General features: G+C 35.9%; 1 protein-coding gene across 4 annotated transcripts in view; it reads left to right on the forward strand.

The window, feature by feature from the left end:
* Positions 1 to 27,336, forward strand: part of HELZ (helicase with zinc finger) — a 174,138-nt gene that overhangs the window by 97,650 nt on the left and 49,152 nt on the right. For all 4 annotated transcript variants that reach the window (XM_053568791.1, XM_053568790.1, XM_053568793.1 and 1 more), the window contains exons 18-25: positions 847 to 1,025; positions 4,465 to 4,583; positions 5,715 to 5,860; positions 8,166 to 8,313; positions 12,947 to 13,130; positions 14,774 to 15,002; positions 20,603 to 20,807; positions 27,249 to 27,300. In XM_053568791.1, coding sequence (XP_053424766.1) covers positions 847 to 1,025; positions 4,465 to 4,583; positions 5,715 to 5,860; positions 8,166 to 8,313; positions 12,947 to 13,130; positions 14,774 to 15,002; positions 20,603 to 20,807; positions 27,249 to 27,300 — 1,262 coding nt within the window. The remainder of the gene's footprint in view (positions 1 to 846; positions 1,026 to 4,464; positions 4,584 to 5,714; positions 5,861 to 8,165; positions 8,314 to 12,946; positions 13,131 to 14,773; positions 15,003 to 20,602; positions 20,808 to 27,248; positions 27,301 to 27,336) is intronic.

The following is a 27,336-nucleotide window of genomic DNA, read 5'->3' on the forward strand; positions in this document are numbered from 1 at the left end:
TGTGTGATCTGCCTCTATGTTGGAACATGGTAGCTGCCCCCAAAATCTTAGGTGTAGGAGTGGATTAGAGATGATTGTGTAGGTGGATGGACGGGCGAGTCATTTCTATATTATTTTAGTAATCTGTTGCACGAAGCCTATTAGTATTTTTCTTTTTCACTTAATGGAAGAGATTAAGGCATTTTAAAGATTTTCTGATGATCACAATTTAAATTTGTTTTTAAAATTCTAGAACCTTGGTATATTTAAGTATAGTTATAATAGTATATTCTAAAGTAAAATGTAAATTCAAATTTCTATATAAGTATGCAATTCACTATTTTTTATTAGCACAAATCATTAAAATATACATTCAGTTTATTTCTGTAAGAATATTCTATAAAAATGCAGTTCCAGAATGGAAATGTTTTGAACTTAAAAAAATGTGATGCTGGGCGGCGCCTGTGGCTCAAAGGAGTAGGGCGCCGGCCCTATATACTGGAGGTGGTGGGTTCTAACCTGGCCCTGGCCAAAAACTGCAAAAAAAAAAGAAAAAAGAGTGATGCTTATGAAATTTATGTTTATGTGTCATTCTGTTGCAAGATGAACACTTAAAAATAACTATATATTTATTTTGTGGTAGTGCATGTACTTTCTGTTTAAATTTTATTTTGTGGGGACGGAAGTCACAGTAGATTTAATGACAGTTGTCTATTAAATTATATTCTAGAAGAGTATTAATAATGGCTATCAAATTTGTTCATTTCTAGATAATGTCTTAAAATAACGTTAGTATTTTAATTATCATATACTATAAAGGTGTTGATAAATGTAAATCAGAAATACGTATATGATCTTCTTTTATAGGGTATATTTCAGAAATCGCTGGGTAAAGACTGTCCACCCAGTTGTGCATCAGTACTGTTTGATCTCAAGTGCACATTCCACCTTTCAGATGCCACAGAAAGAAGATATTCTTAAACATCGAGTGGTTGTTGTTACATTGAACACTTCCCAGTACCTCTGTCAATTGGACCTTGAACCTGGTATGCCGACTCAGGACACATGGTGTCTCAACAAGTTCAGGGCTTATGAATTCAGTTTAGACTAGGGGTGGGCAAACTATACCTTATAGGCCAAATCTGGTTTGCTTTCTGTTTTTGTAAATAAAGTTTTATTGGGTAGAACATAGCCATGCCCATGTGTTTAGCATGCCCAATGTATTTCATTGTCTGTGGATGCTTTCATGCTATAATAGCTCGATGAGCTATTGCCGCAGAGGTTGACTGCATGGCCCATATGTATGTGCATTTATGTGGTGTGGCCCTTTACTGAAAAAAAAAACTAGTTTAAATATTTTAGTGACTGCCATTCCATTTGTTCTTTAATTCATCAGGTAGTAGTTATGATCATGTGAAGAATTCAAATTTGGACAGTGTTGGTGTTTTTCACAATTTTCTTAAGTTTTTGTGATAGATACTTTTGCATTGTATGGTATAGAGACAATAATTATGGTAGGATTTTTTATATTTATATTTAAGTACAGGAACTATGTAAAATCAAACTAATGTTCTGGGAACTTAACAGACGTGAGATAATAAGTTGTCTGGTAAACAAGGCGGAACATAACCATCAAAAAGTAGTGTAGCTTTAAAGGAGTGGCTCTAGAAGAATATTCCTCTATTATTGCTAAATTATAATTATTGCCATTGCTCAACACTTTTTTGCTGTCTCTTTTTGGAATTGCTTTGCGAGCCAATGACAGATTTCTTTGAGCATCTGAGTCCCTGGAAGGCAGAGAGTGTTCTCTTCACCTCGTATTCCTGGCACCTGGCCCAGGGTCTAGACACCTGGAGGCCCTTGATAAACTTCTGTTTATCTTAAATGAAGCAGTGGTGGCCAAACTTTTTTTGTTTAAATCGAGAGTAGATTTAATTATAGAAAGACTTCCCGATATTTCTGAGACATGTCTGATGAATCAGGTAGGTGATCAAACTGAGCAATACCATTAGGAGTTTAAAAAGGAAGGAGACATGCCTCTCGTGTAATGAGATTTATTTTCTTGTGCATGCAGCTCAGAGCTGGCTGGTGAGGGCAGTTACAAAAGCAGAGTTTCAAAAATGTTTTTGAACAGTGGCAGCATCATTGGAATGAGTTATATTTCATCCCAAGTGACTTCTTTGAATGGAACAACACTTATTTGAAATGTAAATTTTGGTATGTTTATTTAACAATCAGTCTCATTACTTTATGATTATACTCTGCATATTTGCCATGTAGATTAGAATCTAAAGCCTTCTAAATAGTATAGTTTTGTGAGAAAGAGTAAAGAATGGCTTTGAGAAGCTAGAGGTTAGAATGATACTTAATAGAAATTAACTAGGTCCTTTGTTCTGAATGTTGTTTATACTTGATTTCATTAATTCGCTATCAACCCTGTGGAAGTTTATTTTACAGATGGGAGAACGAAGGCTCAGGCTAAGTCAGTCTGATTAATTTAAGTTACCTTTTTTAGCTTAAGTAATATCATACTAATTTCATGATTTATCTAGTTCTTGATGCAAGCCTAGCTCTATTTAATTAAAATTTTATCTTAGGAAAACAGATTTTTCTCCATGTCCAAGTTTTTTCTGTTGGATCCTTTTTATGTAATCATTATCTTTAATTAATCTTGTAGAACAAAAGTACAAATTCTCCTCAACAGGGAGAAAAATGCATGTGTCTATATCATGTTTGGGCCACTGTTGGTAAATATACACTAGTTATTGGTACCTTTAGCCATAGCCATTTGTTTGAATGGATGATGCTGATGGTTATTACTGCCAGCCAGTAAGATTTGAGAAGTTCTCAACCCGAAAACAGGTTGCTTTAGAAAGTTATATAAGCAGATTGTCTGGAACTTTCTGATATTCATAGAGATAGAAATACAGGTTAGGTTCCCGAGCCAACTGCCACTGGACTCCAGAGAGTTTATAACTTTTCCATTCTGTTGAAAAACTATTCTGTATCTTTTGCTATCTAATAAGGAGAGAGACCCCTTCTTCTTACTCTGGTGAGTTAGCAATAGGGGGTACCTTTTTCCTTCTCTAAATTGAGACACCAAGGAGATTTTTTCCTCTTTTCCCAATCTTAGTGGCAAAGGACCTTTTCCTCCTTGCATGCAGAACCCTGTGCCTAGTGTGAGTGGCAGCACCAGCCAAGACATGAGATTCCTCCCACTGAGGTGTTTGCATCTGGGGAACATTTGATAATGTGCACTTTTGTTATCATTCACTATTTTTGCAGAACAGTAACTTCTTTTTTTTTTTTTGAGACAAGAGTATTTCTATGTCACCTTTGGTAGAGTGCCGTTGCGTCACAGCTCACAGCAACCTCCATCTCTTGGGCTTAAGCGATTCTCTTGCCTCAGCCTCCCAAGTAGCTAGGACTACAGGCGCCCACTACAACGCCTGGTTGTTTTCTTGTTGTAGTTGTCATTGTTGTTTAGCTGACCCGTGCTGGGCTTGAACCTGCCAGCCTTGGTGCATGTGGCTGGCGCCGTAACCACTGTGCTATAGGCGCCGAGCCTGAAGAACAGTAATTTCTTTTTAGATTAGGGTAGCATCTTAGACTAAGAAATTATATAATTTTTTATAGTACATATGTAACAATATTATTTATATATATGTTTATAGTATATAAATAATGTAAAATAACTTTACATTAGTTATTTTATAATTATTTTATTAGTTATTAGTTATATAAATAATGTAAAATAAACTTAATCAAATTAATGAATTTGCTATTATAAGATACTCTTTGTCTTTGGGTTTTTTTAATTAAATCATAGCTGTATACATTAATGCAATTACAATATACAATGTGCTGGTTTTATATACAATTTGAATACTTTTATGAAACTGGTTAACATAGCCTTCACCGGATTTTCTTATTGTGTTAAGACATTTATATTCTACACTTAGTAGATTTAACGGGTCCAAGTTTGATTATAATTTTCTCCTTTATATTGTTAGATTTGGGGTATGATTTTCTTTATCTCAATGTCTAATATGTGTGTTTTGAGTAAAGTTGTTTATGAATTACAATACCATTTATTTATACTTGGTGTTTTTCCAAATAAATAGCAAAAGGGCTTTGGGGCCGTCAGTGTTTAGTTGTCCTTCCTTTGGTCAAAAGCTTTTGTACTTCTTGTACTTTAAAAATCTTTTCTGTATATACTGATTTAATGATTAGTCTTTGGGCTCTTGGCACCAGATGCATTTTCCTATCTTTTAATGAGTAAAATAATTATTCCTTTTAACTTCTATTTTTAAAATGCTGATTAAAATTGACGTTGTCTAAGTTGAGAATAGGTGTTAAAAGCACACACAACTCAGATTAGAGAACTAAATGTTTGCTTAGCAGAAAGGAAAATAACTACAGTACTTCTCAGTTCTTTTATTGCTGTTGAAATAGGCTTTACTATGTTTACATTGTACTTTCTAGGGTTTTTTACCCATATTTTATTAGATGAAGCTGCCCAAGCCATGGAGTGTGAAACCATTATGCCTCTAGCATTAGCAACTAAAAATACTCGGATCGTCTTGGCTGGTGATCACATGCAGGTAAATGCCCCCTGGGTCATTGTACTGAAAGTAACTTTTAGTTATATTTTGATGTTTAATATTCTTCTTTTCTAAAACACCCTATGAAATTGTGCCATATATTTTAGTTTAAGTGCTTTAAATAGTTCTGTACTAATAGTAAAAATTGTTAATATTCTGAAGAAAAATAACTATCCTCTCGACTCTGTTTTCTTTGGACAGATAGTTGGAGAGATTGAGAGCCCATCAGTGATACAGTTTTTATGTTTATTAACTTGAAGCTCAGTTCTTTCCAGTATCAATATCTGATTCTTTATGTAACAAAATTTAAAGGATTCTTTCTATAATTTATCAACTCTGTCTCTAATATTTATTTTTCTGAAAGGTCAGTGTTTGATATAGAAAATAGAGGGCTTGATTAAAAATTATAGTAAAAATCTTAAAGAATATGTAGGAGTTTATGTGTTTGAATACTTCTAAATAAGAAAGAGAAATACAGTTTTTTCTATTAAGACATCTATTTTACAGAGTTGCAATTTTGGATTCTTTCTCTTCTGCCATAGTTGATTCAATATTATAGCTATCAAGATATCTAGGAAAGAATGGACTGGAGAGGAACAAATTCTGTTTTTTTTTTTGCCTAAATTAGTTTAATTTTGTTCTTTAGTAGTAAAAGGCATAACAGACTATGGTCCCTTATATTTTGACATCAAGAGGGTTGTTTTGTTAACTGTTAAAAATAATTCTTTAAGTCATAGGCTGTATGGGTGTCTTACCAACTCATCATTTCAGATAATTGATCAATTTTAGTGAAACAACTGTTTGGACTTGCCCAGTGATGCAAAGAATTGCATCCTGCAATTATTGAAGTAGTAGCTATTTATTTTGATGGTAGAGGAGCCCTTTATTAACCTGTAAATAGAAACTATAAAGTTTAGGTTGGTGTAAAGCAATGAGGTTAGAAATTTTAGCCTAATTTTTACTAGTAGTAAAATTGGTCAAGACAATATTATCGGTTTTGCTTGCTCTAGCATTTACCATGCAGAGGTCTTAGTATGTCAGAAGTTTTTACAGATCAGACATTTTATAAGTAGGTTAAAAAATACTACTGTGTATGTAGTTAAATTTTCTCTATATGTTTGTCTGTTACAGCTCAGTCCTTTTGTTTACAGCGAGTTTGCCAGGGAGAGAAACCTCCATGTTTCATTACTTGATAGGCTCTATGAGCATTACCCTGCTGAGTTTCCATGTAGGATCCTCTTATGTGAGAACTACCGCTCTCATGAAGCTATCATCAAGTAGGTGTGAACTGCTCCCTGTGCCTCACACTTCCCGTGGTCTGGTGGGAGGGAACTCAAAACCGCACTGTTCCTAGGGACTGATTATTCCCAACAGAGTTACAGAATGTCCCTAGTGTTGCAAGTTATACTTAATTAAAACTTTTTTTAAAATTTGTTTTTTCTAGATACTGCTAATTGGATATATTTAATTTTATGCCTATAAAAGATCACTTCAGGCTGGCATGGTGGCTCTTGCCTATAATCCTAGCACTTTGGGAGGTTGAGGTGGATAGATCGCTTGAGCTCAGGTGTTTGAGATCAGCCTGGGCAATAGCAAGACCCCATCTCTTCAGTCAATCAATTGATAGGTAGATAAATAGATAAATAAACAAATAAAAATAGAAAAATTATCTGGGTGTGGTGCTGTGTGCCTCTGGTCTCAGCTACTTGGGAGGGTGGTACAGAAGAATTGCTTGAGCCTAAGAGTGCAAAGCTGCAGTGAGCCATGGTTGCAGACTGCTCTCTACCCTGAGCAAAGTGGAGAAACCCTGTCCAAAAAAACCCAACAACAACAAAAAAGACCGCTTTAAAGGTCAGGGTTGTAATTTTTCACAAATAGGTTCCATTGGCTATGACATTATTTTTCTGTGACTAAAAGTGTAATCTGTGTGAAAAGCTATATGCTATAATAAATGCATTCCCCCAAAATATAATGGTTTGCATATATGTCTTTGGCTGTTATATGTACAAGTACAAGGATTGTGTTTTAAAAGAAAGGAAGGAAGGAAAGAAGAAAGAGAGCAAAACCGTGAAACTTATTAATAAGTCTTTAGAACATTTAATAAGTCTTTAGAAGATTTCTAGTAAATATAGTGTCCATCTGTAACATGAACATATTATAAATGACAGCTGAGTGGATATCACAGCCTAAACACACCATATAACCAGCATCCAGATCAAGAAACAGAACATTCCCAGTCTTCTGGAAAGTCTCTTTCCACATCTTTCTAGTCACTACCCACACCATACTTAGACTTTAAAAAAGTTTACTATGATTTGGTAGTGCCCATAGCTCAGTGGGTAGGGCACTGGCCATGTACACCAATGCTGGTGGATTTGAACCGGCCCGGGCCAGCTAAAACAACAATGACAACTACAACAACAACAGAATAATGGGGCATTGTGGCGGGCGCCTATAGTCCCAGCTACTTGGGTGGCTGAGGGAGGATAATTGCTTAAGCCCAAGAGTTTGAGGTTGCTATGAGTTGTGATGCCATGGCACTCTACCCAGGGCGATAGCTTGAGACTCTGTCTCAAAATAAATAAATAAATTTAGTATAATTTAATAATATTATATTAGTCATATGAAAACCACTTCTAGGTTTCTCTACAAGCACCTGGGTAGATATAATTTTATCAGTGTCTCAAAATGTGATTCCTCTTATTGTTGCCAATCATTTGCTGCAGTCAGTGATAAGTACTGGATGGTATCTTTATCAATAAAGTGGATTCATTTTTCACTTGAAGACTTCACTGTCCTTCAGCTGTGTGCATTGTGTCCGTATCTGTGTTTGCATGTCTGAGTACAGTAATGACAGTCACTTATTGACAGGTATGTTCTGAGAAATGTGTCATTAGGTGATTTTTGTCCTGTAAACACCGTATCATAAAGCATACTTAGTTCCAATAATCTAGATGGCCTGGACTAATGTATACGTCAGCTATAGCCTATGGCTCCTAGACTCCTAACCTGTACAGCACGTTACTGTACTGAGTATTGCAGACGCTTGTAACACAGTGGTAAATATTTGCCTATCTGAACATATCTAAACTTAGGAAAGATCCAGTAAAAATACGGTAGTATAGTTTTGTCTTATGATAAGATTTTATCGGATCACCTTTGTATGTATGGTCTGTTGTTGAACAAAACATCATGTGGTAAATGTCTGCAGAAGATCCACGTAAATAAAAATAGACATGAACCAAGAAAATATAATGGTGGGAGCTTTTTTCATAGAGCAAAAGTCTCTTCTAGTTTTGAACTGTCATTATTTCTTTCTGTATTCTGGCTTCATACTTAACACAATTACCACCACCACCACCCCCCCCAAAAAAAAATCAATCCACTTAATAGTGTTAAGCCCAGAGCCTACATTGCTATCGCTATTTTTGGAGAAATTCTTGGCATCATAAGTATCAGATATTTGGACTAAGATTAATCATGGCCATAAAACAATATTATTAGAATTGACTTTTTTTCTTGTAGGTGAAATTAATTTTGATGATAAATTACTGCTTTTTTCTCTTTTTGTCTTTCTTGCAGTTACACCTCTGAACTTTTCTATGAGGGCAAATTGATGGCCAGTGGAAAGCAGCCAGCACACAAGGATTTCTACCCACTCACTTTCTTTACAGCACGAGGGGAAGATGTACAAGAAAAAAATAGTACAGCTTTTTATAATAACGCAGAGGTACCTTAGTTTCTTTTTGCAAATTGTTAACATTTTCTCAGTCACAGGGTTTGGTTTTATTGAGCAGTTATTTAAAATTTTGGGTTGACATTTTACTGTGTGTTGACTTCATTTGCATGAAAATAGTATGTAAAATTTATTCTTTTATGTACAACATTGATGTGTTAAGATGAATCTCCTATGGGGAAAAAAAACTTTGATTTACTTTTTGTCTTATGATAAAATGTAAAGTACGTGATTTCAATTTTAGAAAAGCCAACATTCTTCTTAAATAAATCATTATCGTTGGGTGTCTAAAATAAGCTCTGATAAAAGTGTATAGTGCATACCCAAATCAGGTATCCTTTTAAATGAGTAAGATTGGAATTGCAGAATCCTGTGCTCCACAGAGATCACACACACCCAGATAGCGAAGTTGCTCTCCCATTATGTGCTCCAGCTAACATAGTTGTCTTAGTGTTCTTGGTTTTTTAAGTTCAGCGAGAACTTGGGTAGTATGAAGGTTCAAATCATGCAGCAGACAAAAAAATGGCAGTCTTTGAGAGCTGGCAGGCCAGAAACCTGGGGGTTAAGCTTCTGGCTGCCAGAGGCAGCGGAGTTCTGGATTTCAGGAAACCTGAGGAGAGGGGAACGCGTCGTGAGGGGAGTGGTTCTCCATCTCTGATCTCCACTGCCCTTAAATCTCATGCTTTACCTATCTTATTTACAAAGAAATTGCTTTTATTATGTAGTAGGAATTAATTTTTCCTTTAAAAAAATTGATCAGAGGCCTGTAGTTACAAGTTAGTACAGGAAAATCAACAGTACTTACTTGATAAAATCCTAGCTCAAAGCAAAGAAACTTGACATTTTGGTCTGTGCCATTTAACTTTAGGAAAAGGTAAACTTATAAAAAAAATTTGAAATATTGAAAATAACTCTAGGGGTCTCCTTTACTATCTTTGCACTCAGGTTGGGAGTCACTGGCCTGGAAACCAGCCATGGTAGTGGGAGGGACTGAAATCCAGAAGCCTCTGTGGTCCTCAAGGATCAGAGAGGAGCCTTAATACCTGATTTGAGTTAGGGGTGATGTTTGCCACAGGCTTCCTACACAGTTATGTGGTGTTTTTCCTAAGAAACCTATAAGCTATAGGTAGGATAAATAAGGTGCACCTTCCTGGACTGTGAATTTTACTCCAAAAATATTTGGAAAAATACATTTTTTTCATATCAAAAGAACACAAAGGCAACACTTATATGACCTTTAAATATTAAATATATAACTTTAGAAAAATTTCAAGCCACTTGAAGTTCATCAGAACATAGTTGTTGAATCACTCTCTTCACCCCCGTGAGTTACTACAGTCAACACTTCTGAGACACATTGCTTCAGGGGTTCTTTCTACAAGGGGTAAAAGCCAATTCTTGTTGAACTGAGCTGAACACCAGTGTAGGCATTTTGAAGTTTGGATACCAGCATAGGCATAGTCGGACAGTGAAAAATTTTGGAAGTCTTGGACATTTCTTGTAAATTAAAGGTGAAACTCAATCTACTTTGTGTTACAGAGCAGAGCAGGTGGCACCAGCTACGCTGACAGGGGAAAAGTGACATTCTTTTTTTGTGAAGATTCTGAGTAAAATGTACTGCTTTTTTATTTCATTGTTAGAAAAGTAAGATATTCTTATACAGCATTAAAATAAAAATAAACTTAAAAGTTAGAATTAAAAATGAAATTTAAAAACCTGAATACTCATGGCATTTTTGCTGTGTATAGTTCTCCTTGTTTGGGAAACACATTTTAAAACCTCCTTTGTATGTGCTTCTGCTTGTACATCATGTGCTTTGTGTATCATTTGAACTTGTGTCAAAATGGTAGGAGACTGAGAAAGATCATTCTTTTATCTTGATTCAGAACTAATATCTCAATAATAATGATTTTAATTTAATACCAAGTTGGAAAAACCCCATAAATACCGAGCACCAAGATATGATTCTTAACCTTGAGAAATTCAGTCTGAAGGGACAAGCCATGAAAACAAATAAACGTAAGATAACATGATGTGAGAGGTAGACAGAGTGGTGTAATTATAAACAAAGAACCCATCAGGTTTGGTGAGAACTGAGGTATGGAGGAAAGCATGATATCCATTAGGAGAATGTATAATTATATGTATGTATAAATGTTAGGTATAGCTTTCTAATGAATCGACCTTTTTATTATTTCAAAATGTCCCTCTTTAGTAACATTTGGGGGGGGGGGTTTAAAGTCAATTCATTAGGTGTTGCTACCCCGTTTTCCCAAAAATAAGACCTACTTACAGGAAAGATAAGATGTCCCCTGAAAATAAGACCTAGCGCATCTTTGGGAGCACACCTTAAAATAAGACATTGTCACTTGCTTTCAGCCTGAAAATAAGACACTGTCTTATTTTCGGGGAAACAGGGTATAATCATCCCCAGTTATGGTTGCTGTTTGCATGCATATATATTTTTCATCCTCTTTATACCTTTGAAGCTAAAGTGTATCTCTTATAGGCATTATGTCATTGGATCTTGCTTTTTTTTTTTTATCAGTTTTTGGCCAGGGCCGGGCTTGAACCCACTACCTCCGGCATATGGGGTCAGCACCCAACCCTTTGAGCCACAGGTGCTGCCCCAACTTTTTTTTTTTTTTTTTTTAATCGAGCCTGAAAAGTCTCTGCCTTTTGACTGGATTGTTTAATCCATTCACATTTAATGTTATTATCTATATGGTTAGATTTAACTTTGCTTTTTTTCTCTTTCATGTATTTTTTAAGTGTATATTTTATAGTGTCACATTTTTTATTCCTTTAATTTTCTTTTTTTAATGATATATTTGAGTTGTTTCCTTAGTGGTTTCTCTAGGGCTTACAGTATATATCTTAACTTACCATAGTCTACTTTGAATTTATACTAACTTAATTCCAATGAGCTATAGAAACTACACAGTTAAATTCTCTTCCTTTTTGTGCTATTATCATTACATATATTAAACCTATAGGTATGTAAATATATATTTATATATATCACAAACTCAACAATACATTTTTGTAATTATTTATATAATTTTATGTCTTCAAAAATTCTGAAAGAAAGGACAGATGCCTATTAATAGAGTTTGCTGTATTAATCTTCTTATTTATTATTTCTGATTCTTTTTACTGGTCTCTGGATTTGTGTTACCATCTGGTGTCATTTCCCATCTAATTTCCTTTGTGCTGTTATTGTTAAATGTATTACCTATGTATATGTTACAGCCTCATAATACAGTTATATACATATGGTTTATGCATTTTTTTTTTAAATCAGCTAAGAGGAGAAAGAAGTATGCTGTTATACTTTTATAATTACCTACATAATTGCCCTTAGCAGCCCTCTTTGTGTGGATTTGAATCACTGGTGTCACTTGCTTTCAGCCTGAAGAACTTTCTTTATTATTTCTTGTAAGAGGAGTCTGCTAATAAGGAATCTTCTAGTTTTTGTTTATCTGGAAATGTCTTTATGTTGCCCTCATTTTTGAGAGAAAGATTTGTGGAATATAAGATTATTGGTTTAATTTTTTCTTTCAGCATGTTGAAAAATGTTTCCCTCTGCTTTCTAGACTGTTGTTTCTGGTGGAAAAATCTGTCAATCTTACTGGAATTCCAGTTTAAGTCAAGAGTTGTTTTTCTCTTGAGGTTTTCAAGATTTTATTTTTACTTTTGACTTTTGGCATTTTGACTGTGATGTGTCTGGGGACGGATCTACTTGAATTTATCCTCCTTGAAATTCATTGAGCTTCGATGTATAGACCAGCATTTTCTATCAAATATGGAATCTTGACTGAACTTCTATCGTGCTTGCCTCACGTATATATTTTATTGTGACTCGTTTCTAAATAGACAGTAATCTTGTAATAGGCAAGGAACATGTTTTATCAATCTTTGTATCCTCTACTATAGTAAACATTGGAACTGTTTGATAAATTTGTTTAATTTCAATAGACCAAACCCTAAACTCTGTCACAATGGGATCCAAGAAATCCATTTGCATAAAATGTGGCATTACTTTATTGCAAGGTTAATGGAATGTTTTGGCTGAATTTGTACCACTTGAATTCTGAAAGTCTGTGTCTCTGATCTAAATTTGGCCTAGTCCCAGCGGTGGTTTGGTGTCAGCTGCTGGCTGGTCGGTAAGGGCAGTGCTTACACCTTTTATTGCTGAGACTTAATGGCACAGATTACAGGAATCTTCTAGTTGGTTGATTGGTTTCATTGGCCTGATCTGGAGAGAGTACACTAGACTGAGACATCCTGGGGATATGGGTCACAGTCTTCCTGTCTTCTGTCCTACACAGGAATTTGAGTCTGTCCCTATTTAAGAATGGGAGACTGGTGAAAGGAAAGGCCCAATTGCATTATCTCTGATTTTCCTGTTTTCACTGGTTGCACGATTTTAGAATTTTACTGTTTAAAGTGTAAAGGTTTTTATTCTTACTCTGTTTACATTAGCAAAGTGGTATCCCATTTATATAGGTGGTTTTTAAATGGCATTTGCTAAAATGAGGTCCTTTATAAATCTATTTCAGTTACTGTGTTCTTTTCTCTGAACATTAGTGTTAACTTTAATGTATCTATGTGTGTTTGTTTAAAGGTGTTTGAAGTGGTAGAACGTGTAGAAGAATTAAGAAGGAAGTGGCCGGTAGCATGGGGGAAGTTAGACGACGGCAGTATTGGTGTGGTGACGCCGTATGCTGATCAAGTGTTCAGGATACGAGCTGAACTTCGGAAAAAGCGATTATCTGATGTTAATGTAGAAAGGGTGCTAAATGTTCAAGGTAAGTACTGAAATGAATTAAGTCATTCAAATGCTTAAATCTTGAAGTGTGTTCATAGTTTTTAACACTCAGAACAAGCAATTATGTATTCATTTAATACCAAGTTCTTTAATGTCAAATTTAGCAATTAGAGGTTGAGCTCATTTACATGTTTATTACGTTTTTATAGTTAAAAAAAAGAATAACAAACGGACTTTTTCTATGACCATAATTGAATAAATGCCATGTAATATCTCTATGCTATGAGTTGCAGTCACAGTAGCATACAACACATGCTGGGTCCGAGGACTACTTTCTTCACAAAGATTTTATCTATAGACATTCCACAGTGAATAGTTACCAGGGATTCTTTTAAATTATCATGTAATTGCTATAAAATTTGTGCTTTCAATATACAGAGCAACACTATGATGTCAGCACGAACAAAGCCTCAATACAATGTTAGGTTTGATGGTAATATACAGAATTGGGGTGAGCATTTTAGAAAGAACATTAGTAGTAAAGTAGAAAGCACCCAGAGGAGACCTACGATAGTTAATGGTCTCTAGAAACTACCATGTAAGAGTCAGAAGTGGTTGAAAGAACTAGGATTGTTTGGCTTAGAGAAGACTAAGGACTGACATTAAAACTATATTCAAATATTTGGAAACTTGTCTTAGAATAAAGGAATAGATATGTTACTGTAAGAAGCACATATGGAAAAATGTTGCATAAACTAGATTCTGTAGGAGGCTCATTATAGAATCAGCTGTGTCTATCCTGGTTGGCCAGAGGCTAGATGACTCTGCCTTAAGGAAGCCTCCCTGTTTTTGGTGGGACCTGGGACTAGATAATCTTTAAGGTTGTTTTCAGCAATATCATGAATTTTTTTTTTATTGTGGTTATATATATTATAACAGAAAATTTAAAATTTTAGCTGTTTTTATATGTGCAGTTCTGTGTCATTAAGTGCATTGACATTATTGTACAACCATCACCACCATCCACTTCCAGAACTTTTTTCATCTTCCCAAACTGAAACTCAGTACCCATTAGACAGTAATTCCCCATTCTTGTTTCGTGCTTGGCAATCACCCTTCTATATTCTGTCTTTATGAATTTGACCATTCTAGGTACCTCGTGCAAGTGGAATTATATGGTGTTTGTGCTTTTGTGGCTGGGTTATTCCATTAGCGTAGTATCTTCAAGGTTTGTCCATGTTGTAGCATGTGTCAAAATTTCATGCCTTTAGAAAGCTGAACAGTCCATCGTATGTACATATTACATTTTGTTCATTCATTCATCTATCTGTAGACACGTGGGTTGCTTCTGCCTTTTGGCTATTGTGAATAACGCTGCAGTGAAGTTGGGTATACAAGTATCTGTTTGAGTCTCTGCTTTCAGTTCCTTTGGATATGTACCTAAGAGTAGAATTATTGGATCATGTGGTAATTCTATGCTTGATTTTCTGAGGACCTGTTACAGTCTTCCACATCAGCTGTATCATTTTCCATTCCTACTGTCGACGCATAAGGGTTTCAATTTCTCCACATACTCACCCATATCTGTTATTTATCAACTACATTTAAAAAAATGCAATGCTTTTATTATATCAGTGGTTCAGAATGACAATCTTAAGTCTTTTTAAACTTTTATTTTTATAGGAAAGCAATTCAGAGTTTTGTTTCTTAGCACAGTACGTACAAGACATACTTGTAAACATAAACAGACGCCAATTAAAAAGAAAGAACAACTTCTGGAAGATTCCACGGAGGACTTAGATTATGGTTTTTTGTCTAACTACAAGCTTCTCAATACTGCCATCACGAGAGCCCAGTCCCTGGTTGCTGTGGTGGGTGACCCCATTGCCCTGTGCTCTGTTGGAAGATGCAGGTAACTATGTGTTACAGACTGAGACCTCAGAGGGGGAAATGTGAAGTGATTTGTATCCCTGTGTGTACATTGTTTCTATGACCTCCTGGCTAATTAAAATCAGGTTTATTAAACAGGGAACCCAGAAGTATATTACTTTAGATCACTTCATTACATGCACAGTTGTGTATCCATGCACTCAGCCATTATTCAGCAGCTGTTTCCCTGAGTCCCTCCTGTATTCTAAGCACTCTCCTAGTCACCGAAGGTACACCAGTGAACAAATCTCTGCCCTTGTGGGGCATTTCTTTTATTGGTAGGGCATAGGCTTTATTGGTGAAGAAAAGACTATAATAAACTAAGTAAGATACTATGTAGTATTCAACGTGGAAATGAAATAATTAAGGGAAATTAGGAACAATGAGGTGGGACAGACTGGTCTGTGGTTCTACGTAGTCTGGTCAGGCCAGGCCTCACTGGGAAAATGACTGTGGAAGTGAGGTGATGAATAGACTTCGCGGCTCTCCGGGTTGAAGGTGCTCTAGGAAGAGGGAACAAATAGTGCAGGCGTCCTGAGGGCTTTTGTGTAATGCGTGTATCTCTGAGGGATATTAAATTTTATATCACTCGATGCCCCACATTTTTCCCTCCTTGTTCTGATTTTTGATGAATTTCTTTCTGGAGTCATGATCTCTCAAGGTTTCTCAAGTAGATAATTCTTTATATTGGGTTAGTCCAAAGGCTCTTAAAATTAAGGGGGTTAGAAGTAGTCATCACGTGTCTTTAGATAGCATTGTTAGTGTTCGTTAGACTTCGGTTATAAGGAACAAGTGTTACTAAAATGTGGTTAAATATCAACCTAAACAAAAAATTTCTCTTTATATACTTATGACTTATACCAGTTAATAGGAATTTTAACAGTATAGAGCCAGTAATAGAAGCTTTGGCGTTTTGAGTATTAAAAAATTGTGTTAGCATTAAAAAAAGAAAAGCAGTTGAACAGAAATTTATATTATTTTGTGAAAAAGAAAGAAATACACTAGAAATTACTTAAAATGTTACAAATATGCTAGTACCTGTCACAGTGAGTTCAGAATAGTAGAAAGAAATATAGACAGTTTCTAATCTGCCTTGGGTGATTATTATTATTATTTTGATATGTTAGAATTAAAGTAGACAGAACTGTTAGGACGTGAGTATTCTTTAAACCAAATTTTCTGTTGCATTATAGATTTTATTGTCTGTTTTCACATTTTAGCAGGAAAAACAATTCTATGGGAAGAGAGACTCTGTTTGAGACCTTTAAGAATAATCTTCATGTAGTAGAGAATTTCAGACCCCAAATGAAGTTAATAGCCTTTATAGGGGAAAGCTAGTAACAGAGGAGTCAGAATTTTAATTTGTGTTTACATTACAAAAAATAACCTTTTCTTTTAAAAAAAAGCTTGAATGGTCTATAACTTATTTATCTATAAACAAGTCTGTTGTAACATGTTTTTAATTTCATATTTTGAAAATAGATTGCCATTTGTTTATAGTCCCCAGTGACAGAAAATTGGAAGGAGGACTAAGTTAATTCTGTATTACAAATGACTACAACTAAGCATGTGAAGGAGTTTACTAATCTGGCTTATGTCCTGAGAGTTTTACTTTAGTTACTTTACTATTTGCTGAAAGTATATTTGGTTAGATAGAATGTTGCTGTGGTATTTTACCATTTTTTGTTTATTATTTATCATTTGATAAGTGAGAACACATACAGTTTGATTAGAATTGAATATATTAAAACATGTATAAAATGGGATAACATGTATTAAATGCAACTAGAAACTGTTGAGGGAATAAACATGTATATGGATATTTAAACTTTCATTTCACTACTTTCATTTGAATTTAACTTAATTTCACAATACAAGTAAACCTGGAGGACTGACTATGATTCTTGGGTTTTGTAAGAATTCTGTGTAGTTCGAGTTCTTTAGGACTTTTCTCATGCTTTTTTCATTTGATGTTTATCAAAAACTAGTGTGATTATTTCTAAATTTCAGTAAGTTCTCAAGGAGTAATTACAGTTTCTATTATCTCAGTTTAGGAGTCAGTCATTCATGTATTCTTTTTTGTTGTAAGGTATTTTTAAACAGAACTTTTCTATTAACCTCAATCAAATGTGGTAAACTCATCCCTTCCTCCCTTGGCAGACTGGTAAATACTAATACAGTGGCTGCTGTTTACTGACAGCTTTCTCTGTACCGGGTGCTGGTTTATGCACTTGACACACATTGCCGTACTCAGTCATCCCAGCAATCCTGCACTGTGGGTACTTCATTTGCATATTATGGGCAGCCCGATTCAGAGACTTTAAATATCTGTCCAGGGTCACCTAGCTCTTATGTGGTTCACTCAAACAGCTGCTCTTCTTTCTGGGTGATGCTGTCTTTTCCAGGAAGTGACAGATAATGCACAAGGAAACCTGTGCTGAGTGGGGGGAGGCCCGGAGGAGAGTGATAAACGTTTTCCCAAACCAGCATGTTTGGAGAAGGTTTTCTCTTTATTTATTTATTATTTTTTTGGAGACAATCTCATTTTGTCACCCTTGGTAGAGTGCTGTGCTATCATAGCTCACAGCAACTAAAAACTCTTGAGCTCAAGGTAACCTCTTGCCTCAGCCTCCCAAGTAACTGGGACCACAGGCGCCACCACAACGCCTGGCTATTTTTAGAGATGGGATCTTGCTCTTGCTTAGGCTGGTCTCGAACTCCTGAGCTCAGGCAGTCCACCTGCCTCGGCCTCCCAGAGTGCTAGGACTACTGGCATGAGCCACGCTGCCTGGTCAAGGTTTTCTCTTTAGTTGCATATATTCATTAGCACGTTGCATTTACTCAGTGAAAAGCATGTATAGAGATGTGTGTTTACGTGTATGTACACAACGGAGCATGACCCAAGATACCAAGTGATTTTTCAGTGTTTTGTCAGTGACCCTAGAAGCAAGGTTAACGTAAAACCAAAATCAAACTTTGTGTTATGCAGTGATTAAAAGTAACGTTACTTGTAAGTCCTTTGAAATATCTAATTACCGTTACAATGTAGAGGTACACCTGGGTTTTCTACCAATAGTACTAAAAAAACACGGTACCAACATAATAATATGTTAACATTTTAGCGAGAAGGCTAAGAATTGATGACACCTTTAACGATAGTGGTGAATTCTTACCCTGATTCTGGGTGTAGTTGAAATTCTCAGGTGATCTTCCGGTTATGCGTATTCAGAAATGCCTCCTAATGTCATGTGTAGTAAGTATGTGGCGTTCAAGGGCAATGTGAATAGTCTTCAAAAGAGCCTGCACTGAGAGAAAAAGGAAAATTTTTAGCTTAAAACTAAGACTTTTTAAAGAAAAAAAAACCCCATTTCTCTGAAAGTTTAGAAGTGATAAAAGTCTTTTCATAATAAGTAATAATAGTACTGCTAGTGTGTCATTTTACACATGAGAAAACCGAGGTATAAAGAGAGTTTAAGTAACTTGATGAAGTCACATAGCTGCTAAGTGACAGAGCCAGGTTTTTAGTCTACTTTTTAGAGTTTATGTTGTTGACTATTTTGCTATATCAATGGGGCAATAAAAAGATGTCAAATTTAACATGCAAATTTTAGGTTACTTTCGGAAGTAGTTCAGCTTGATTAACTTACAGTAAGTGTTCAGTGTTACTTTGAAAATGGTATCCTTTAGTTCACAGGCTATTTCTTTGAGATCTTCCTATACTGGCTTCTTGGGAAGTGTGAGGTTGTCTGAAGGTTCTGGTTGAAATCCTGTTTAATGCTGCTGAGGCCCTTGAGGGCAGTATAGGAACAAGGTGTGCAGTTTTAAAAAGTGGCTTAAAAATAAAGCAGATTCTAGCATTTTGACTGTTTAAGCTGAAAATGAAAATGTGTAATAAGGAGTTGATATTAAAAACTGACCTAGGTAGAGGAAAAGCCAATCCGTTGTTTCCTTGTCTTAACGTCCAAAACAAACACGAAATGCCACTCTGTGAAACTGATACTTTATCATCAGACTTAAGAACTTCCTTATGAATAGACTAGATAGTAGTCAATTGTATTGTATTGATAAACATTCATGCAATTGAATATTGTGGCTATTCCTACTAAAAGTGTGGGAAAGGAGATGGATTTTAGATCCTGTGTACTGTATAAGATAATCCTTACATTTTCTCCTGTTAACTATGAGAAAAAAATTCTTCCCTTCGGAAGGATTCTTAAAAATAAAAATAAAGGACAGCTTTTCAGTGTACATTTCTTGACAACACACTTTCTATAACTGAATGGATTTACCTTCTTAGCTGTAATCTTGTGGTCAGAAATACATATTTAATATTTTGTAGCACTTTTACTTTCCTGTTGTTTACTTGTAGGTCTAAAGTTTTTGTGCACCCATTTCTAAAACTCCTCTTTAGAACACCCAATAAAAGTTAGAAGGCATATGTTTGAAATTAAACTCTGCAAAGTTCTATGAATATATTAATAACCCAGTTCCCATTCATTTACTAACTTCTATAACATAAACCTTTCCATTTATGCTTCTTGAAGCCATCTTGATTACCTGCTGTCCACCTGGACACAAGGACACCAACTTGGGAAGAAACCATATCACATATCTTTTATAGCATAATAAAACATTATTTGAACCTCATATTAAACATAGGTATGCATATTTATAATAGTCATTTAAAATTAAAAGCTTTTCATATGTTGTTTTTATAATATGTATTTCATAATTTTAGTATTTAGCAGTCAATTTTCAAACTGTTAGGAACCACAGTATACAAATGCAACAAGTTTTAAATGTATTTTTCTCCTTTCATATTTATTAAATTGATTAGGAAATGAATAATCAGCATTAAAATTTGTATTCCACCTTCCTATATTTTCATCATTCATTGAACCCTTAAACTTAGTAAATTAATGTTATAAGCTATGTTCGTGATAATCATCTGTTAAATAAAAGAAAAATATAGGAGTTGTTAATTATTTCTTAAGAATCCTATGAGGATTGTCTACTTTGTGACTCAAAATATGTTCTGAGTTGCCTTTTCTTGGTCATCCAGCTCTAGGCTACTTTGGACTTTATAATTCAAATACATAGATATATACGTATATATAAATTCATTTGAATTATATGATTTGAACTATGTAAACTATTGAATTACATATAGTATGTGTATACTATATGAATGTACATTTAAGTACGCCTAGAAGTATAAATTTTGCATAAAACAAGTTACCATCAGTTTTTGAAGCCTGCACTCACTCATGTGGATAACAAAAACATCACTCTGGATTAGCGTGATAGTTGAACATTGACCGTATTACTTGCATCAATGAGCCAAAATTAATTGAGAGACTGTTTTGTATGTACTGTAATACAAGACATGACTGTAGTTTCAGAATCAAACTTTCAAGGTATTGAGATCTGGTAGAAGATTATATATAGATCATAGTCAGATAACTATTGAATTTAAGGATTTGGGGGGTGGGGGAGGAGGGGAATTTGAATTATCTTTAGTTATTTATGTTCTGTGATTGCATCCACTGAAATGTAAACTCATCTTCTAAATCTTTTCTGTAGGAAATTTTGGGAGCGGTTTATTGCCCTGTGCCATGAAAACAATAGTCTACATGGAATCACTTTTGAACAGATCAAGGCCCAGTTAGAGGCTTTAGAACTAAAGAAGACATATGTGTTGAATCCACTGGCACCTGAATTTATCCCTCGGGCTCTAAGACTGCAGCATTCAGGGAGTACCAACAAACCGCAGCAATCACCACCAAAGGTAAAGCCTCTGTTAATGACATTGAAGAGGTTAAAGGGAGAATAGCGAACAAGTGCCAAAGGTTTATTGGGCTGCAAGTTTCTTTAAATATTGGAATTGAAGGTTACATTTGGCGACAAGCAGTTTCTGCAAGGAACTTGTTAGATTTGGACATGTAAGTGAAAATATAACATGGTGTTTAGCCATGTTTAATGTCATACTCATTCTCAAAAAGTTTTTAAGTAGCTGACAACTCCTGGTATCCTTTAATCTAACCTCCTAGTCCTCTCTGCTAACAGACTTGTTTTATCGAGATGTGAATAAAACAAAGCAGTTGAACAGATGATCACACTTACTAAAAACATGCCCTTATCACATATTCTTTATAGGGAATAGTGTTATTATAAAATTTGTATAAAGAAAATAATTTCAATCCTTCACTGAATATTGATTCACTTGAAGTGATATTTGACACAGGGAGAAAGTTCGGCTGATTTCTTAAAGATTCTTTACATTGGTTTCAACCTGTATTTGCTGAACAGAAGGAGTCCAGTCAGAGGGAATGGAGGTGGGGGAGTCAAGGCCATTTCCACTTTTGAACTGTATTATTTTGGACAGAGACAGCTGGCTTATTTGCTAGAGTGCCCAAGAAAATGCTTGCCTTTATTGTCTTGAAAAAAATTCTGAGGACAACATGTTTAGTACTTGTTCCAGTGTTTTGTGTATTTATAGTCATTAGCATGATATTAAACTTACTGACATAAATTAAAAGAGTAGATCAGTTTTGGGTTTCACATAAATAAATGTAGAACCTAATATGTAAGCAATAATTCATGGTTTAATATTTTGAAAATCTTTTAGCTAACTAGGTATTAAGCTGAGGAGAGCATTGCTGTTGTTAATATCCTGTTGTGTATTCTTAGTTTAATGAAAATGTATCTACTGTGCAATCATGCTTTGACAATTTGGCATTTTTAGGGGATTATGCATTCTGCATAAATGAATCTTCTAGGTTTCTAAAGCTTAAACTATTAAAGAATTAATTTATTTGTCAAACAATTATATGTCTTCCATGTGCCTGACATTATGGTGGGTGCTAAAGAAGCGTAGGTAAGCGAATTAGCCTGCAGCCCCCTGTAGCAGCATTGAGGGGGTTAAAGGCATGAAGTTCAGAAGAAGAAGGTGCATGCAAGTTTCTGCCTTGAATTGGAAGATTTTGTTCAGGAGATTATTGGATGGATGGAGATAGAAGGAGATTGGCAAACAAGTCAAAACTAGCAGTTAAGTACAATTAGTGCAGAGACTTTTGCCTGTATTATTCACTGTCCTCACCTCTGTGCCTAGAGCGATATCTGACTCATAATAGGTGCTTAGAAAAAAAAAAAAATTTTTTTTTTTTTTGAGACAAAGTCTCACTCTGTTGCCCAGGCTAGAGTGAGTCCAGCTCACAGCAGTCCTAGGTTCAAGTGATCCTCCTGCCTCAGCCTCCCAAGTAGGTCCAATGCCCAGCTCATTTTTCTTTTTTTAGTAGAGACAAGGTCTCGCTCTTGCTCAGGCTTGTTTTGAACTCTTAAGCTCAAGGGATCCACCTGCCGTGGCCTCCCTGAGTGTTAGGATTATAGGTGTGAGCCACTGTGCATTTTTTAAATGAATGAGTGAAGCTCAAAGGACAAAAATCCTATTCTATATACTTTTTATGACCCCTAGTGGCTAGCCGTAGATTTTACACATAGCGGTGCCCAGTCAATTAATAATGAATAATGGTTGTGGTGCATCCGGTAGAGTGTATTGTGGCTTTTTTTATTTCAATGAGAAGATTGTTGTAATTAAAGGCCAAGGGGCCAACTCCCCTCAATTTTTTTTTTAAACTGTTAAGAAAAATTTCTTCACTGATCTTATAGAGGCCCTCTGTTATTTTCAGTGTTGCAAACGTAGTGGGTCACCAATTTGTCCATGTGCCTGGTTATTTAAAATTATTGATTATTTATACACGTGATATAAAAATCAGTATTTTTAAATAAGGTATATCTTGTTACCATATCTCCCTCCTCCCTCAGCATTGTATTTAATCTCCATTAGATTGTTTTGTAAGGTTTGAATTTATACTGGAGTCTTTAAAAATATAACTTTGTATTATAGAAAATTTCCAAAAGGTACATAAGTAGAGAGAATAATGAATCAATGAAGCCCGTCATCCAGCTTTATTAAGATTAATTTGTTTTGTTTATATCCTACCCCACCTTGACCACATACACACTGGAGAATTTTGAAACAAATTCCAGTTAGCATCTTTTTTTTTTTTTTTTTTTCCAGTTAGCATCTTTTGATGAAAGGGAATTCATTTCATTAGTAGGAAGGGATTATGTTTCTGAAAATGTGATGCTAAGCCATGCAGTTGTTTCCTTAATGTTAACACAGTTCTGGATGTACGTAATATTAAAATGGGTATCCTTAATGTTAGAAAAAGACTAAAATCTCAGTAAGATTCCATGTGGATAAAATCATTAGTAGGCTAAATGATGGTTAAAAATACTCTGAGAGCTGCTTTTTCAGGACTGTAATTGGTAACAAAACATAGCCCTAGCAGTCAAAGAACTTTATTGTCCTCACTAAGATGTCAGTCTTGTGAAAAGGTTGAGCCAAGGTGCAGAGTATTAGGGGATCCCGGAGCAGGTAGTCCTAGCTGACCTGAATTGTCTCCCCCTCTCGAGGCATCATTTCTAGCAGATGGCATATTTCATGTGAACCCACAGACTTAGCACATAGAAAAACAATTTGCCTGTCTTGTTCTGTTACTCCTAGGGCATTTGCTGGGAGCAGTGATTAGAAACTGTACTATAATGGACCAGTTTCATTTGCACATGCTATAAAAACTACTCAGAGGATGGGTTATATTAAAATAGATCCTTTTAAGATGGTAGCATTATTTTGTAGATTTGAGTTTGTTACTTAGTTTTTACCTTCTATATCTGGCTGCTAATGTTGTGTCTCACTGTCTAGTCATCAGAAAGTGTGTCTGTCTTATTTACCTCAGTAGCTTCAGTGCCTGACCAGGGTGGACATATGGTCGGCCCTTGGTAAATATTTGTTGGATGAATAAATGGATAAAAATGAATGAGTGAATAAAAAAGTAAATATTTGAATGAATACATGGTAGATGATGTAAACTACATTTGTTTATAAAATCTTGGCATTAGTTAGCATTCTACCAAAGATATACTACTTTTTGAGATTTATTAGCAGAATGAAATTAGTTTGGAAGTATTATTATGAAATGACTTTTATATATGGTTAGCTCTAGCTTACTGCTGCATTATTTTGTTTATAAGCTACCAAACGCTGCATATCTTATATAAACCAAGTAAATTTGCTACTCTGTAGGTACCTGTGAAGTCAAAATGCAGTATGCTTAAGGATTGTATCCTATACTTGAACCATATAGAATGCTTATCGACATGCTGCTTTCTTTTTATATGATAGGCCCTTATTTGCTTTTTAAAATTTAGAATGCCACGCAGCACCTACAGTGCTAATGTGTATTGTGTTAAGCGTGCTTCTAGCTTTACATCATAGGATTACCCTAGACCAGCGGTTCTCAACCTGTGGGTCACGACCCACAGGAACTGTATTAAAGGTTCGCCGCATTAGGAAAGTTGAGAACCACTGCCCGAGACTATGGTTACTCCTTGTATTTGTTTCCTATTACTGCTATAATGAATTAGCACAAACGTAGAGACTTAAAACAATACAAATTTATTATCTCACAGTTCTGCAGGTCAGATGTCCGGGTTGGCTTGGTTAGTTTTCCTGCTCTGGATTTCACAAGGCCGGCATCAAAGTGTTGACTGACGGGGTCCTGATCTGGGGCCTCTGGGAAGAACTTCCTTCCAAGCTCATGCTCGTTGTTGGCAGAAACTAGGTCCTTATGGTTGTAGGACTGATGTCCTGTTCCCTTGCTGGCTATCAACTTCTAGGGCCCTCTCACCAGTTCTTGAATGTGTCCATCACATCTGAAAGCCCGCAGTGGAACACTGAATCCTTCACTTCCTCAGGATCTCTGTTACATTCCTTGTCTGCTTCATCTCTCTGATTCTAGCCAGAGAAATTTCTCTGCTTTTAGGGCTCATGTGATTAGACTGGGCTCACCCAGATAATCCGAGATAATCTTCCTATTTGAAATTTGTAACGTTAATAATATTTGCAGAGTTTCTGTTGCCTCCTAACGTGACATATTCACAGGATTGGGGTAGGGTGTGGACATCTTTTCAGAGGGCCACTCTGCATCACAGTGACTAGATTGCTGGGTCTTCTCTCCATGTTCGGCGATCATCCCTGGTCGATGGGCCCTTAGCAGGATAGGTTTGGAGCATCAGAAGTCTAAATGGCTTGTCACCCCCTTGGAAATGTCTTTTATTTGTGTCACTGGTTCTCCTATTTTGTGTCAGCGTACGTGCCACTGCTGCTCTTGTTGTCACTTCTAATTGCTCCTGCTTCTGATTTTCCCCTTCCCTCTGCCATCTGGATGTTTGCCATTTTCTCCTTTTCACTATTCTCCTTTTTTTCTGCCTACTTTTCTTTTTTGTAGAGACAGAGTCTCACTTTATCGCCCTTGATAGAGTGCCGTGGCATCACACAGCTCACAGCAACCTCCAACTCCTAGGCTTAGGCGATTCTCTTGCCTCAGCCTCCCAAGTAGCTGGGATTACAGGCACCCGCCACAACGCCCGGCTATTTTTTTGTTGCAGTTTGGCCGGGGCCGGGTTTGAACCCACCACCCTCGGCATGTGGGGCCGGCGCCCTACCCGCTGAGCCACAGGCGCTGCCCCTGCCTACTTTTCTTATCACTTCTCTAATCCTCTGAAGTTAGCTCTTTGTGGCTGGTACTAACCACTGTGAGCATTTTTTCTCTTTTGGTTAATTGGCCAACTATGATTCTTCTGTGGCTGTTTTTTCTGACTTAAGAGTTAGATCCTGGTACCCTTCTCACTCAGTTGACCTTAAACCTTCAGTGTTTACTGCTGAACTGAATATTTGATGTTTCTGATAGTTAAAAAAGTAGATAAATGAAACACCATCGTAGTTTTGCTTTGGTCAAGATTGAATTATTCTTCCTGCTATAGAAACCCCCCTTTTAGTTACCAGATATAATGTACAAATATATCATAATGTGCTGCTTTTCCTCGGTTGGCTTGATATGTGTTACATTTGGTCAGTGGGAAGAGAAAGAATATTTTTCTTTTTTTTTATTTGGCCGGGGCTGGGTTTGAACCTGCCACCTCCGGCATATGGGACCGGTGCCCTACTCCTTGAGCCACAGGCGCCGCCCGAGAAAGAATATTTTTCCAAAGTCCAGAAATTTAGAACCATTGTTCAAATATTGCTTCTGCTCAAAGTCATTACTTTGAGTGGTAGGCTAATATACCATTACATGAATTTGTCATTGCTTATTTAATAAATGCTCCGCTGGTGGACAACAATTTAGATTGTTACATCTATTCCACATATAAACATGTGACTGACATCTGTGTGGGAATCCGTGATTACTATATTTGGAAAAATTCCCAGAAATACAATGATTGGGTTAAAGTATGTGCATTTTTGATGCTCTTGATATATATTGCCATATTGCTACCTGGCAATTAGCTAGATTATCTAACCGAATTATGACAGTGCCTCTTTTCTTGTTGTTTTTTACTAAATTTATACCACAAATTATACTCAAAATATCATAAATCCCAAACCACCTTTAAAAGGTTCTCATCTTCAGTAAGTGAAGATTGACCTTTTTTTCTTTTCTTTTAAGAGACAAGAGTCTCACTTTGTTGCCCTTGGTAGAGTGCCGTGGCATCACAGCTCACAGCAAGCTCCAGCTCTTGGGCTTAGGTGATTCTCTTGCCTCAGCCTCCTGACTAGCTGAGACTACAGGCGCCCGCCACAATGCCCAGCTATTTTTTTGTTGCAATTTAGCCGGGGTTGGGTTTGAACCCGCCACCCTCGGTATATGGGGCCAGCGCCCTATTCACTAAGCCACAGGTGCCGCCCTGATGGTTTTTTTTTTCTTTGAAAAACAACTTTTGTGTTTTGTCATATAATTCTTAGAAAATTTGTAGAGAAGCTGCAAAGGAGTAGAATTCAGGTTTCAGTCACGTAGATTGCATATTTCTTTTCATAAAAATGTTCATTAAAAAAAACTTTTAGATGCCCTTAATTTAAAACTGAGAAAACTTGAGGCCCAGCAATAATTATTTGAGGTGGCCGTGACCTAATGTTTAAAAAGAAAGTTGGCTTAAAGCAGTCTAATAGTTGTTAATTAAAGCAGTCTAATAGTTGTTAATTACAGACATAGTTTTAAAATTTCAATGTTGATGTATACATTAATTTGCGTATGATTAGGAAAATGGTTATTGTTTTCTATATTACAAACATTTTTAAATTATTACACATTTGTATTTTTCTTTAAAGGGGAAAGGCCTCCATCATACCCAGAATGATCATTTTCAGAATGATGGAATTGGTAAGTGGAAAAATTAACCCTATCAAAACTTGTATT

Source organism: Nycticebus coucang, chromosome 18, assembly GCF_027406575.1.
Source record: "Nycticebus coucang isolate mNycCou1 chromosome 18, mNycCou1.pri, whole genome shotgun sequence".
Lineage (NCBI taxonomy): Eukaryota > Metazoa > Chordata > Mammalia > Primates > Lorisidae > Nycticebus > Nycticebus coucang.